Raw genomic sequence first — 16,252 nt, 5'->3', positions numbered from 1 at the left:
TTTAACTAAAAATGTTAAGCATTTATTTTCTATCAAAGAAATAGATGTATAGAGCTTTAAAGAAATGACATACCCCAGACCTTAGAAGCCCACATGGTCTATCGCTGAGTGCTGCCCCCCAGAGGCAACAGCAGCGGTTTCCAACACATTTAGCTGTTGCTTCTGGCGTTTATTTCTAAGCTTATTCTATACTAATATTTCTGAGGCTTTCCATTTTAGATATTATTTATAGACTTCATTTTATAAAATACAAAGATTTAGCTTTTATGCTGCCATTCCCACCCACATTTCCTCTCCCCCATCCTCCTAATATGGTTTGGTTACATTATGACTTTGTAAATATTTGTCACAGACAAGTGCTGAATGATTTTCTTTCTTTCTTGCACAAATGGCCTGATTTTTCATTCCTTTGTTTTATATGTTTCTACCCTCCATAATTCCCCTAAACTTTCTGACAAAGCTATAAAACAACTCCCAGGTATTCAATCAGTGCTGTAAGTCCTTTGTTTTTGTTTTTTGGTTTTTGTTTATTGTTTTTGTCGCCTGTGGCACTCCACCGCTCCACACTCCTTCAGTTCTGTGGACATGCTGGGATGACCCTTTTGTCTGCCTCCTGGGTTAGGGCTCCTGCTCGATCCCTCATTTTCCTTGTGGTTGGTTTTTGCTCCTTCATTTTGTTAGAGTACACCTTCTAGAAGTTTCCTAGCACATGGGAGCAAAATCTTTTATCATTTTGCATGCCTAAAAATATAATTATTCTACTTTCATATGCTCATAATTTGGTTAAATTTTAGCTTGGAAATAATTTTCTTTCAGAATTGTAAAGATCCTATTATCTTCTAGTTTCTAGTGTTGCTCTTAAGAAATCTGCTTTCATTCAGATGTCTAATTCTTCACATGTAATTTATTCTTCTTTCCAGAAGCTTTTAAAATCTCTTTATTCCCGGTGATCTGGAATTTTTTGATAATGTTTTGTTTTTCTTACCCCCCCCACTCATCACATAGGGCATTTGATAAAATCTCAAACTCTAATCTTTCACTTTTGAGAAATTTTCTTATATGACTTCTTTTATAATTTCTTTTCCTTCCATTTCCCCTGTTGTCTTCTATAATAGATCTCCTATGATTTGGATATTGATTCTACTGATCTGATCCTCTAATTTTTAAAATAAAATTTCTCTTATTATCCATCTTTTTATTTTTTGTTATATATTTTGGAAGATTTCCAGAAAAAAAAAAGTGCTTCTGTTTCCTATTTTTCTCCTTTTTCAAAATTTTGATTGTTGTCATTTATGATATTGACCTTGCTCAAATGCCTAGTGATCTTTGTCCATTCCTGTGATGGACATATAATGAATGGTCTATCAAAAAGATTGGAAGTTCTCAATACATGCTAGACTTCTTGACAGTTTTATTTCATTGTAGGGTTATTCAGTGAGCCCCTGACCATTTCTATAGGGTTAACTGTTTCTCCTGAGAGAAATCTTCCAATCTTGTGCCGAGAGACAGCAGCTTACACTCTGAGAGCTGGACAGAGGGAGAGAGTCAGGAATCTTGTCTGTTCAATATAATTTTTTCCCTTTTCAGTCCCTTACCATACTCCTGTTCTGCTTTGTTTCTAATATCCTCCAGTCCTGAGTCTCTCTGGCTCAGTTTCTCTGGAGATTAAACATCCTCCCTCCTGCCTGGCCAGTGGTGATCATCTGGTCACACAGGATGAGGCTTTGGTGTCTGTCCTCTACCACTCAGCCCTCCTCTCACAGGTATCAGCTACCTTCAATTCCTGAATTGTTTCCCGGGTTCTGTAGTGCAAATCCACTTGCTTTTTTATTGGCATCCTCTCATCAAGCAGTTAGGTTTCAAATTTCTATGGCCTGCTAAGACAGTTACCACTTGACATCTGCTTTCCATCTTGAAAAATTTTCTTGTCATCTTTCTTTCACTCTCCTTGAGGTTTTATACCTTATTTTTATTCCATTATTACCATTTATTGAGCCTTTGGAAAGAGTGCACATAAAGCTATATATTCAACCTCCAAGTAAACCAGAATTCTTTCATATTTTCCTTTACAGCGGAAGATGACAGCCCAGAGTTACCAAAAGAACCAGAAAAATGTACTGGGTGAGTTTTTCTTTATAGAATTTTATGTCAATTTATTTACCAAAAGGACTATTGATTTAAACTGTTTATCTTTTTGATTGTAATTGAATGTTTTTAACTTAGAAAAGGAAGTAAATATCTTTTTCTCTTGTAATACCTTTAAAAAATATTGTTTTCTGGAAGAATGTGGGAAATTATTGAATTCTTCCTAGACCGTTGCATTAAAATTAAATGTGACTATATGAACTTGTCTATTCTTTAATTTTTATTTTTGAATTCAAAAAAAATGTATTATCAACCAGATGAGCAAAAACCATTGTAGATCACAAAAATTCAAGCAATTTAGGAGAAGACAAAGTTCTAAAGAAAAATGGTGAGAGTTAGGATTGAGCCTTTGTTCCTTTTGGGAGACAGCCTGACAGTGCAGCATCAATTCAGCCTTGAACACGTGAACGAGGTGTAAGTCTATTAATAGAATCTCAAATACGGTTCTGCAGCATTTAGTTTCTCGAGCATTTCCATCAGCTTTATTTTGATAGTCAATCAGATGTAGAAAATAGCCAATTAACTAGTGTTGAAATAGTGCTCATTTTAGGTCGTGTTTCCTTGACTGGCCCTGTAGAAAACGTTGGGTAAAATTAGGCTTCTGTTTGTGAAATAATGTTGAAAAATTACAGGAAGATAAGCATAATCTAGTTATTAGTACACCGAGTTGCAATTCTGTAAAGCACACTGCTGTCCCTTAAACGTGTCAATGTGTTACAAAGCACTTGACCATCCTGGCAAAAAATAGGCCTGTGATAAATAGTTGTTCAATACATAAACACTATTTTATCACCTGTAAGACATGAATGTCCCTAGAATATCAAAAAGTTATATTGTGGTATAATTATTTGTAGTGTATAAAGATATTGTGCCAGCATTTATTAATATAAAGCAAAAGAAACAGACCAGAAGACCTCCTGTGGTCCCACTTTCAGCAGGTCCTCTGAACTAAACCAAGGATAAATGATGCCAGAATCAGGTCTGATTTGCGGTGTTCACCTTGTGCCAGCCTGAACTCTCTAGAGAAGCCTTTAGGTAGGATCCAGTTGAAACAATGCAATCTGGATTTCAGTGATGCTCTACACTCCCGGTATACATAAGGCTGCAATTGTTGTGTATCTGTGAATTCTACTGTTTGCCCCTGGTACATTTGTTCTGAAATAGAGCTCAGTTATGTTTAGTTTTTAGTTTTTAAATAACGTATTCACAATGAGGTCTTACAGAAATTATTCAAAGAGAGATGCTGCTCATAGCATTGTATCTTAGTCTAGCACCATATGCTTAGAACTTTGCATTAAGTCATGAGCTGGAAGAATTACCTGGCTGTAGAAATGGATTCCAGTGGCATAGCCAGGCAATTGAAACCCTGTTTCCAAAAGACATAACAAAACTCAGGCAGAGTCCAGTCCACTGGGTAGAACATAGTCAGGGTAATCCAGCTGATATTCAGTAATTAAAGGTGATGAACCTGTGCTAGCCCTCTGGGATATTTGTACATGGTGTATAGGATTCCACTGCCAGGTTAGGGGACAGGTTTTCAGCTCCTATGAGAACAGCTACTTATTCCTGTATTTAAAATGCATCCACTGAGCATATGCTGTAGGCCCAGCACAATGTCCCAGTGTTGGGGATACACACCTGAACCATACACGATCCCTAAACTCTCAAAATCAATACTTTAGGATTGGAAGCCCCCCTCTGAAGGGGAGACAGTATAGAAAGTAAGCCTGACTTTTGGTCTACAGGACCAATCTAGGGAGCATCTTATCCCAGAGAATGTAGTTGGAAGGCCACAGGGCAAATATCAGGATCATGGCCAAGGGAGGAATGCTAAGGTCAGATTGAATCATACTTAAAATGAGTCATATTGAACAGAAACTTCTTCCCCTGTGGCTTTTATTTTTTCTAGGCTTTCTTTAGAAGCCTTCACTTTTTCACCAAGTCATCTATTTCTGGAACCACTTCTTTTAGATTCAACCTAATGTTTTATTGGCTGGGCCTGTTCGTTGTTGTATTTCATAAGTACAATAGAATAAGTGCTATGATAGATCAAGACGGTGGGGGGGGGCACAGAGGGAGAAACATCTGACTGAGTCTTGGGGGTGGGTGCTGGAAGGGAGCAGCAAAGACCAGCTTTCAGCAGGTGATGTCCAGGTGATTTCTAAAGGCACAGTAGGAATTCACCTATAGCCTAGGGGACAGGGGAGTGTAGACAGAGGGAACAGCACATGCAAAAGCATGCAGCTAGGAGAGGGCACATTTCCCACGGCCTGACCCAGAGGAAGGCATTTGACAACCTGAATAAAAAAGTAAACATGAGTCACAAATGCCAGGGGCAACCACAGTGTGAGTATCAGGAGCTGAGATACAAAACCAAAGGAGGAAAGAGAGGAGGACTGGTTGCTGGAGAATAAGGGAGGAGGGGAAAATGAGACATCAATGGTCAGAATGCTAAATACACGCGTGTGTGTGAGTGGCTAAATCATTTAACGGGACAGGCAGAAGACAAAACCTGAGGGATACAGACAGAGAAGACAGTAACCTTTGCTGCATTTCACATTAAAAGTCCTAAGATAAATGCATGTCTCTGACACAGCATTTCCGATTTTAGAAATTTATCTTTAAAGGATATAATTGAGCAAGTGTATAAAGATAGACTCCCAGAATGTTAATCATAGAATTGTTTATAGTGAGAAACTGAAAACAGAATGTCCAACAAAATGGACTGATTAAATAAATATTGGTGTAGGCATATAATGTGCAAAAGTCCACTTTTGGACAAGATTCGGGAGACTTATATTTTGTTAACAGAAAAAGTAAGTGGAAAGTTGGATATAGAAATTCAGTGTTACCAGATGAAGGTTCTAGAGATTTATTTTACAACAATGTGAATATACTTAATGCTACTGAACTATACACTTAGAAATGGTTAAGATGGTAACTTTAATGTTATATATTTTTTACCATAATAAAAAAAGTAAATGAAAAGAGTAGGTTATGAAATATTTTTGGTACTATCACATACACACACACACACACACACACGCACACACACACACACACACACACACTGAGAGGCATTTTAGTGCAGCAAGTGAAAGAATCCTAAGCCTTCCATTTACTAGCTATGTGACTAAGACAAGTTAGTTAATTTCTCTGTGTCTCAGTTTCTTTATTTGTAAAATAGTAATAATGGTACCAATTTCATAGGATAGCAATTGAGTTAGTTATATAGAAGCACTTATACTAACTATAAATTTAGTCAAAGATGATTCAAGAACCATTATGGGATAAACATGTAGGCGGTGTTATCTTGAAAAATCAAGATTTGTGAAATTACAAGGCAAAAAAAAGCAGTAAACTGTTAGAAGAGAGTGGTATTTTACAGGCACACTAGGACTCTAGGCAGAGAGAATCACCAGTAGTAAGACCCTAAGTTGAATGTGAGCATGGAGTGTCAGAGGACCAGTAAGAAGGCCAGTGTGGCTAGAACACAGCAAGGAGGAAAGAGAAGAGAGAGACATGAGCTAAGGGAGGTAGGCAGGCCCAGGTCACTTAGGACTTTACAAACCAGGTAAGGAATTTGGATTTATTTTATTATACCAGGTATGGGCATTGGGACACAGTTGGACAGTTTTTAAGAAGGGGAAGGCAGACTCAGATTTACATTTTAAAAGAAGTACTTTGCTATGAAGGTAATGCTTTGTGAAGGATAGAAAGTGGCAGCAAGCAGAAGAGTTATTAGGTTATTTTAGTAGAATGGTAGTGAGACGATGGTGGTTTAGGCTTTAGGGTTGAGGGTGTAGACACAGAGGAGGAGAAAGTGGTTGGATTCAAGGCTTGGGTTGAAGGAAAATTGTTGATTAGGTGTGGGGTATGAGAAAAAGTGGAATCAAGGATAATTACTAGATTTTGGTTTGGACTAGGTGGGTACTGCTGTCATTTACTGAGATGGGGAAGTTTGGAAGAAGACACCATAGACTGAAGTTAAGATGAACAATTCCAATTGTTGGCAAAGATGTGGAGTTGCTGGAGGTCTCACCTGTTGCTGCATACACTGCTGTGCCATTTTGCATGCCCACAACCAGTTTGGAACACGGTTTAGCAGTTTCTTATAACGTCAAACATCTCCCACCCTGTAATCCAGTACCTCTACTACTAAGTATTTACCTAAAATGAAAAATATATGAAAAATATATCCACAAAAAGACTTGTACACAAATATTCACAGCAACTTTATTCTTACTATCTCAAACTGGAAATAAGTACAATGTCCATCAATAGTTGAATGCATAAATAAATTGTGCTATATTAATAATATATGAAATACTTTTGGCAATAAAAACAAATGAATTATCGATACATGCAACAATATGGAATAAGTATGCAGACATTATAGATAGTGAAAAAAAAAAAACACCTAGTACCAAAAGAGTACATAATGTATGATTCATTTTTTTGAAGTTCTAGAATAGGCAAAATTAATCTGTCAGATTAATTAGATCTGTGATTACCCAAAGTCTCAAGGGAGATTGACTGGGAAAGGGCAGTAGGGAGCTTTCTGGAGTAATGAAAATATGCCTTATTTGGGTTGATGGTTGTGCTGGTGTATACTTCTGTCAAAAGTCATCAATTTGTACATTTAAAACCTGTGCATTTTTAAAATATAAATTATGCTTTTAAAAAGTTGATTTTTAAAAGATATTCAAATATCCTTATAGCTCTCTTATAAATCTAATGTTATTTTAAAATAAAATTTTTTTAAAAAAAGAAGTACTTAAACTTTTTAATGAATAGGGAAAGTGGATATAATTCCAAACCTTCAACTCTGTTCTAAAATCTGAGATTATTATAAGAAAGGAAAATTATAGGCCAATACCTCTTGTGAACATACATACATAGATCCTCATAAAAATATTATCAAATTGAAACCACTGATATGTAAAAAGGGATAAGACACAATGACCAAAGTGGATTTATTACCAGAAAGAAAGTTTGTTAGTTCACCATTCAAAATCAATTCTTGTAACATATTATGTTAACCAAGTAAAGGGAAAAACCATAAAATCATCTCAATGTATCCAGTAAAAGTGTTTGCTAAAATTTAACACCATTCATGATAAAAATTCTCAGCAAACTAGGAATAGCAGAGAATTCCCTTATTACAGTAAAGGGAGTCTACAAGACTATAACAAGCCAACCTCATACTGAAATATTTAGGTTTAGGAACATTATAAGTGGGTCTACCATTACCACTTCTATTCAATGTTGTACTTCAGGTCCTATCCAGTGCAATGAGGCAAGAAAAGAAAAAGTTTGGAAATGATGACGTAAATCATTTTATTCACCAATAACATGATTATGAACACAGTAAAACCCAAATGAATATATATTAATATATATTAATAAAACTTGAAAATTAGTAAATGGATTTTCCTAGGGCTCTGGATACAAGGTGAAAGTTAAGATTAAAAATTAACTATATTCTTATATACTCAGAACAACAACTAGAAAATGAAGTTTTAAAAATACCATTTACAATAGCATCAACATATTAACAAAACATACATAAGACATCTATACTTAAAACCACAAAATACTTATGAAAGAAAATTTAAAAGACATAAAGAAATGGAAATATATAATGTTTGTGGCTTGGGAAAGAATATTATTATAATGTCAATTCTTCCCAAATTAATCTATAGATTCAATTCAATCTCAATCAAAATTTCAGCAGTTCTTTTTCTGTTTTTTTCGAAATTTGTAAGCAGGCTCTAACATGTATCTAGAAGTGCAGAGGACATAGAATAAGAAGGTAATCTTGAAGAATAATGTCAGAGGATTGACACTCCCAGTTGCCAAGATGTACAGTAAGCTTCACTCTGGATTTTTTTAGGTGGAGTTCCTGTCCCTGACACCTTAGTCAGACAGCCCTGAACCCATCAGTCTCTGATCTAGCGCCAAGGGTGGAGTCTGTTTCATCAAAGTGCATGGCATCTGCATAATGGGGGAAGAATGAAATGGCTATTGAGGAGGCAACCACAATATCCCTTATGACAGCCTTCATATGCAAAATATTTTTACTGGCCTTGATGAGTAAGAGTTTGACAGGCACAGAGAGAAAAAGAGTCTCTAGACAGAACAGCTTGCATAGAAACAGGAGTGTAAATCTTATGGTGTGCTCAGGATTGGTAGGAAATTCTATGTGATGGAGTCTCTGGATGGGGGATAAATAGCAGAAGAAGAGGTTGGAAATGGCCCGACGGCAAAGAGCCTCCGGTTCTATTTGAAAGTATTTAGACTTCATCCTACAGAGTTCCATAACCAAATGTGGTTTTCAAACAGGTACGATAACCTGGCATGGGGAGAGACTGGGGCAGAAGAACAATTAGGAAGCTGTTTAGAGAACAGCAGGAGGGGAATGATGAGGTGCTTATCAAAGGCAGTTGAGGCCAGCTGACTCTGAGCGCTGAAGAGGCGCTACACTTGGCTCTTTTCATGTGTGATTTCCTCAAATGCTCACAACCACAGATTGAGAAAGTTTTATCTCTTGATTTTATAGATGAGGAAACAGGCCGGGAGAGGTTAGATAACTTACTCAGAGTCACACAGCTAGTAAGCAGCAGTGCCAGAGGGTTTCAACGCAGGCCAGCTGATTCCAGACCCTCCACTCTTCATCGTGGTACTATACGACTAGGTCACGATGGAGAGGAGGGTTCCAACCAGAAATATTTAGACGTTTAATCATTAGGCTTTGGTGATGGCTGGGATGCTGCTTCCATGAAATAGCACTACTGCGCTTTTCTTCTTCTCTTAAAGAACCTTTCTCTTTCCTTCCTGCCTTCTCTTAGCTATGAGTGGGTTCCTATTCTTTCTTTTCAAAACATTTACTTACTTTTTTGGAGGTTGTTTTTCCTAATGGCTTCATCTATCAACCTTTTTGTTGATTTTTGACCCAAATCTCTCCTTTCCAGTCTCAATTTCTCAATCACACTTCTGAAGGTCATTTTGACTTGTCTGTCCTATCATCGCCTAAAACCCATGTCTAAAATTAAACTCATATTTTACTTCAGTTTCCCTTGATGCTTTCTGTTAAAAGCGAAACTAACTAGGCTTCTGGGCTTGAGAAGAGTATTTGACCCGAGCATTCCTTCACCTTTCACACCCTCTCAGGCACCAGGCCAGTCAGAGCCTTAGCATGGTCTTAGATTCATCTCCTCCCCCTCCTAACCTTTGCTCCCGCTCTACTGTTAGCCCTCAGTGCCTCATGCCTGAATTACTGCATTTGTTTCCCAACTGGTTTCCCTGCATTTAATCTCCCTTAAAAAAAAATCCACCCTACATATGACTCCCAAAGAAAACTCTTGCTCAAACACTAATTTCATAATTTACTTGCCTTATTCGAGAACTGCCTACTACCTAATGAATCAAGATTACTGAATCAACTCTAACCAATTCTGTCTAAATTCAAAGACACTGCAATGCCCAGTTTCACTTACTTTGTCAAATTTCAGTTCCTCTAAATTGGAACTCTCCACTCAAGTCAAGGGTCTTAATTCCTATCACCCCTTCCCCTCGCATCCTCTGTGTGCACACATGCACACACCACCACGTTCCTTCCCGTCTCAGCTATCGCTAATCCTGTTCCTCCGGCCTAGAATGCCTCCTTCCTTTTTTCTAAACTCATATCCCCAGTAAGTCTTTCCCTGACAGCTTCAAAAGAAAAAGTTATATCTCCCTCCTCCAACTTCTTTTGCTCATTGCCACTGACAAAGAAATATCTGTTAGTCTCTAAGTATCTGTATTAAACTGTGGAATATTTTATTGTATTAATATAGGAAGCTGTTCTATGTACTAGTCCAGGTATATATCTTATTTTCCTAACAGGATAATAAACTCTAATGTTTAGTTTAAAATTATGTCTTCTACATTTTTTTCATAGTGTCTATGATAATACTTAATAAATTCCTGTTATTGGTTGAAACTATAAATGCATCTATTTTTATGCTGTGTGTATTCCTGTAAGCTTAGTAGTTTATCTGAATAATAGTAAAATATAGTTACCATTCTATTATTTTAAAGGGATGTTTCCTTTATAGAATTGAAATTGCAAATATTCCCAAATGTTTAAGACAGTCTGCTTTGTATATTCAAACTATACTAAAGTTATACCTTTTAGGGTAATATTTTTAATTATTCTAGGAGAAGAAAAAGAAAGCCCCTGAAGGCTAACATTTTGAAATTGAACAGGACACCCTTGGGAAGGGAGAGGGTCATGGGTCGTCGTCAAACAGACAAAAAACAATGGAGACGATTGTGCCTGAAGATGGTGTATTTTTTGCACGAGACAGTGTGTTGACAGTTTCCTTCCTCTTGGGTCATTGTTGTATGCTAAATGATCTGTGACAGCAAATTGATCACAAGCTTTTCCATGCAGGAGATATAATGCAGCCTTTCATTTTGTTTCCTCTGTTGCCAAATGTCGAAACATTTTGTTGGCAAATTAATGTTAGTTTAGTATATCATTTAGTAGTCTAAAGCATGCCATGCAGCTCTGGAAGCAATAATTATAATGATTAATTTATCTTCCGGTTTCAAATTTCTACTTAAGTGTGATTGCAAAAGTATAATAATAACACATTTGAAAAATGTTACTCTTAAAATTAGGTGTCCATAATTGTTATTTAAATAAATGAATGCATTAACACATTTAGATATTGCACCATTAATTTCAAAGTTGAGTCAAATGTTTACTTTAAGGTACCCTATGATTTACCTATAAAAATTAATGCTAATGTACTTGTTCTGAGTGAAAAATTGCTTCTTCTTCCAAAGAGCTAGGAACTTAAATTGGAAAACAGACATAAGCCATATTACATTTGATGTTGAAGCATCTATTTAAGCTAGTTAATTGGTGATTTTACATGTCTGAAAAATATCCCTAAGTAATGTTTTGTTTATAGAGTGTTAAGAATCTATGTGTTCAAAAAGTTTATAGGAAAAATACTTGGAAATGCAGTTATTTAAGAGACTGCTGTTATAGTTCATTATTGATAGTTATATTGATATATAACAATCTTTGCTCTCCCATTAGGACCTAGTAATATTAGCACAGGAAGGAAAAGTGCAGGAAAAGCATTAGAAGAGTTATTTTTTTTCCCTCTTTGAAAATAGCCAGATCCTTTGTAAAAATTAAACTAATCTTAAATCTGATGCATTTAGTCTCTCCTAATAATAAGGAAATAAAGGTGATTTTTGCTAAAATTTGGCACAGAAGTTCAGGAAAACTGTTTATTGCAGAATGAGAAAATTTATAGGTGTGACACTTTGCTTAGAGTTCTTTTTTAATGTTATTCATGAAAGGCAGATGTCTTAAACCTATTTTTTTTTTTGTAACATATACATGGGTGCACATTTTCATTTATTATTGAAAAATGATTTGGACAGATTTTCTTTTTTGTGATTTGTATTCATTAGTGGTGAAATCAATATGTTGAATTCATTCACTAGAAATGCATATCAGAATTTGCAAATCAGTCAAATGTCTTGTTACAAGATATTATCTGAACAGTCCCCTCTGATATAATAATTTTAAAGGCAAATTTGCAAACTGCCAATTATCTGATTTTTATTTGTTTTTTCAGAGCAGTTAAAACAGTCTCATTTAATGATTACTACAAGACATGATCTGGAATAGCTACATCAAAAGCCACAGAATACTACAGAACTCCATGTAAGGTGATCTAGACTTATCTTGTGTCCGTTTGGTTATGTTAATCATTCTCAGCTTATCTTGCTTTCAAAGACTGATTGACACATATCTGCTATGTAAGGGTGATAAAATTCTCTGTTGGCTCTATGTACTATTCATTCAACAGCTATTAATTTGGTTTCTCTTTTGTATAGAGCCTTGGACTAAGTCTGATTAAAAGCTAGAAGCAAAGACAGGCAACTGGAGGAAGCAAAGACAAAGTTCTCAGTCTTATGAGGTTTACTTTTCTCCCTTCACCCCAGAAAGAAGCCTTCACAGCAGGAGGAAACTTTTTAATTCTTTAAGCCAGAGGAAATACTAGGTAGAAATTCAGCAAGCAAACAAAAAACCTAGGATGGCCGGGAGCGTGGCTCATGTTGTAATCCGAGCACTCTGGGAGGCCCAGGTGGGAGGATTCCTTGAACTCAGGAGTTCGAGACCAGCCTGAGCAAGAGCGAGACCCAGTCTCTACCAAAGATAGAAAAAATTAACCGGACATTAAGTTGGGATAGCCTACCAGCTACTTAGGAGGCTGAGGCAGAAGGATCCCTGAGCCCAGGAATTTGAGGTTACACTGAGCTATGATGATGCCACTGCACTCTACCTCTCTACCTGGGTGACAAGAGCAAGACTCTGTTTCAAACAAAAGAGAGGAGGGGGGAAGAAAAGAAAAAAACCTAGGGCTGTTCAATTATATCAGTCTAAAAGAAAAAAATCATCTATTACCATCATACATTAGGAAATAAAAAGACGGGATGGGAGAGCTGGACAACTTTGGGGTTCTATTTAATTGGATCTTTAAAGTACTATTTCATTATCTGGATCAAAGTAGGTTATACAGTCTGCACGTATTTAGTGAAACAGGACTTTGCTTCAGCCATCCTGCTAAAATGGTGCATTCTGAAGTTAGCAGTGACTTCTTAATTCCCAGATTCCGTGATTGCGTTTTAGTCCTTTTCTTACTTGAGCTCTCATCGGCTGTGCTGTCCCTGATTTACATGACACCACACATCCATGGTTTTCTTTCTCCCTTTCTAAGCACTCCTCTGCCTCTTCCCTTAGCAATAATAAATTCTTCGTTCAGCCCCCTCTACCCCCTCTCTCTGAAAGACCTCTTCCACTGCTGTGGTTTTCATTAGCCTACATGCCAGTGATTCCTAAAGCTGCCTCTCCAGCCAGAACCCTCTTCTGAATTCTGCATGCGTATTTACAACTGTGCATCGAACATCTGACCTACATGTATTACAGGCATCTCATATTTAAGATGTCCCAAAGTGAATTCACTATCCTACCCCCAAATCTGTCCTTCCTCCTTTATTTCCTCTCTTGGTTAGCGGTAGATCACCATTTTTGCATTGTCTGCCTAAGCAGAGTATTACAAGTTTCCTAGAATCCTTTATCTCTCTCATCAAACCTTTCTGATTTTATCTCCTGAAATACTTAAGCTTCCACTCTGCTTCACCCCCATAACCACTACCTTAGTTCGGCGTCTCATTATATTTCATCTCATCACTGTGATAGTTTCCTAACTATTACAAAAAATAGGATCTAGTTTTAAGGCACAAATTAAGACAAAAAGTAGTACTAAGCTTAACAAATATAAAAAAGTTCATTAGATCAATAACTTTTAAGAAATCACATGTTCTTTCAGGAGGTCAATTATTAATTATTTTGTGACTACATCTTACCATCCTTACTCACTCATAGATTAGTGGTTAAATATAATTTAAGGTGCTTTAGAACACACAGTCTTTAGCAACTCTATCAGTACAAAGAATTTTATTATTTTCGATGCCAGAGTACATGAATGTTTACTTCATTTCAAAGATTTGTGGTTGGGTGCTGCTTAGTCAACTCAGCAAACACGTCTACTATGTGGACCTAGGATGTATGAGCAGCTCACATGGGTCCCAGAGGCGATAACCCTTAATTACACAAACACTGTTCTGAGCCATTAATTGGCATACTCTAGGGGACAACTCAGAGTCAAACTCCTTCAACCAAAAAACAAACAGATTGTTACAGGATGGTGCTTTAGAGAATGACATGTAAATATATAGGGGCACTTGGAAACTCCAAACTGCTAGAGGAGGAAAAAAAATAGAAGCATGTGCTAAAACTTAAGGAGATTTGGGAATGATTGTCACACAGTAAAGAATGATTGATAAATGGAAGGAAATAGTGAGGCACCACTGACCACAATTTCTTCCTCAAAAGAGTTTGACCCCAAAATGTTGAATTTTGTTGTTTCTACATCTGTCACTGACCTAGTATGTAATTCATCCCTGTTTGTAAAGGCAATAGCTGGTAATGGTTAGCTCTACCCCAGAAGAATTTCTGAGACTTTGAGTCTAGCACTTGGTGCAAGATTTCATGATCACCCTGCGTCTTCGTCCCCTGGGGAATTGTTATAAGACTGTTTCAAGAGCTTTCCTTGAATAATAACCAGCACTTAATTAAAAAAATTAAATGTAAACTTTACATGTGCTGCTGGCCATTTTATCTTTTGATAGTTCAGCTGGATGAGATCCAACACTATCTTTTTTAATGGCCTAATTTCCTGGCAATAATAAAGATGAAGCTTTTAGATTATAGAATGCTTTTTCAACTACTCAGAAATAAAAGGGAAACTTCTAATAACTTCATTTTCTACAGTTATATTCTTATCATTGGAAAGATTATTAAACTCTTGTGCATATTTTTAAGAGCTTTATCTTTTATGAATAGTGGTGGGTAGTTAGATTAATATTTTGATTTGGGGTATTAATTCTTTTCCATATCTTTGTGCCACAAATCTATACATAGTCATTAGTGCCATAATTATAATAAGCTTATTCTTATATAATGCAGTTTATGAAGTATGCTTATATATATTATGTTTTTTAACCAACCCAGCCTATCATTTTTTTATTCATTTATTCAACCAATATTTATTTAACACCTAATCTATGTCATAGTGGTATAATACCTGCCTATATGCCAGGCATTATTATTATTACCCTGTCTTACAGATGAGAAAATTAAAACCAGGAGAAGCTAAGAAACTTACCTAAGGTCACACATGTCAGAGAGAATATCATATATTAGTAAACAGTGTAAGTTCTGGGGTCATATTTGCCAGGGTTTAATCCTGGTTTTGCCATTTACTAGCTGTGTGGCCTTGGGTAAGTTTCTTAACCTCTCTGTGTCCCAATTTCCTCATCTATAAAATGAGAATAATCACAGCAAACACCTCATAGGGTTGAAGAACTTACAACAATGCCTAGCACATAGTGAGTCCTCAAATAAGTGTGCCCAATATTCATTAAGTAGGCTGTGGTCCAGAGACTTGAACCAGATCTTCTGACTCCACATTTGTTACTCTTTCTCATACTATACTGCCTCGTTAGTACCATAGCAAATTGTTACCTCTGTATAGTATGAGATTTAAATTCAAACTCTGAAATACATGCAGTACATTTATAAATAATTATAAGTTTTAGTTCATAATCATAGGCGATCATATGCAAAATGTACCACTGATCCAGTGTTCTTTGTCCATCACTGTAGAATGGCAAGTAAAAGGTTTGGCAGTGAACAGACTAATACATATGGTTGTGGGCAACAGTGCCTTAACGACACAATGTGATCCCCATAAGGAAATGTTTATGTTGGAGGAAAAGAATCCCTTCAGACCCATGTACTCTGTAATACTGAGCATAGGCTTCCTGATGTTTGTTTGCTGTCATCAAGACAGACCAAGCAGCCTGAAGCATCATGGGGATGCTTGCTTTCACCCTGGGAGACTTTCATTCTTTGAGTCTTTGAGCTAGCAATAAGGGCAAGTGTCTCCAAAACACATTTAGATGCAAGAAGCAGCATCGTTTGATTCTAATGCAATGGTTCTCCGTCTTGACTGCTCATTAGAACCACCTGAGGAGCTTGTAAAAATTCCAATATAGAGGGCATACCCCAGACCAATTACATCAGCATCTCTGGAAGTAGGACCAGGCAGTAGTAGTTTTTAAAGCTCCCCAGGTGACTACAATGTGCAACCAAGGCTGGAAAGGTGGGAAGAGCATGATGTCAGAAGTTACACACTCCTTAGCCCTGTACCAGCTTTGCCACATGCAGATAAGTGAATTCAAGTTAGTCACGTAACTCTTTGTACCTTGTCTTTCATTTCTATGGATTGACAAAAATATTCCACCCTACTTTAAGTTGCTGGATGTTTAGCATGAGATAGTGTATGTGGAAATAAAACATGCTGAGGCAAGTGGGTGCTATTATATTTCTTTTGATGCGACTGTCTCAGCAGTGGGAAAAAAATTTCAGGTGAAACTCTACAGATGTTGGACGAGATGTATGTCTTGGAAA

General features: G+C 36.7%; 1 protein-coding gene across 1 annotated transcript in view; it reads left to right on the top strand.

The window, feature by feature from the left end:
- UBE2U (ubiquitin conjugating enzyme E2 U) overlaps positions 1-16,252 on the top strand; it is a 53,068-nt gene that overhangs the window by 18,832 nt on the left and 17,984 nt on the right. The window contains 2 exon segments of the mRNA XM_045546426.1: positions 2,073-2,121; positions 11,790-11,878. Coding sequence (XP_045402382.1) covers positions 2,073-2,121; positions 11,790-11,878 — 138 coding nt within the window.

Source organism: Lemur catta, chromosome 3 (assembly GCF_020740605.2).
Source record: "Lemur catta isolate mLemCat1 chromosome 3, mLemCat1.pri, whole genome shotgun sequence".
Lineage (NCBI taxonomy): Eukaryota > Metazoa > Chordata > Mammalia > Primates > Lemuridae > Lemur > Lemur catta.
The sequence above is the reverse complement of the archived record's forward strand: the minus strand, read 5'-3'. Positions and strand labels throughout refer to the sequence as shown.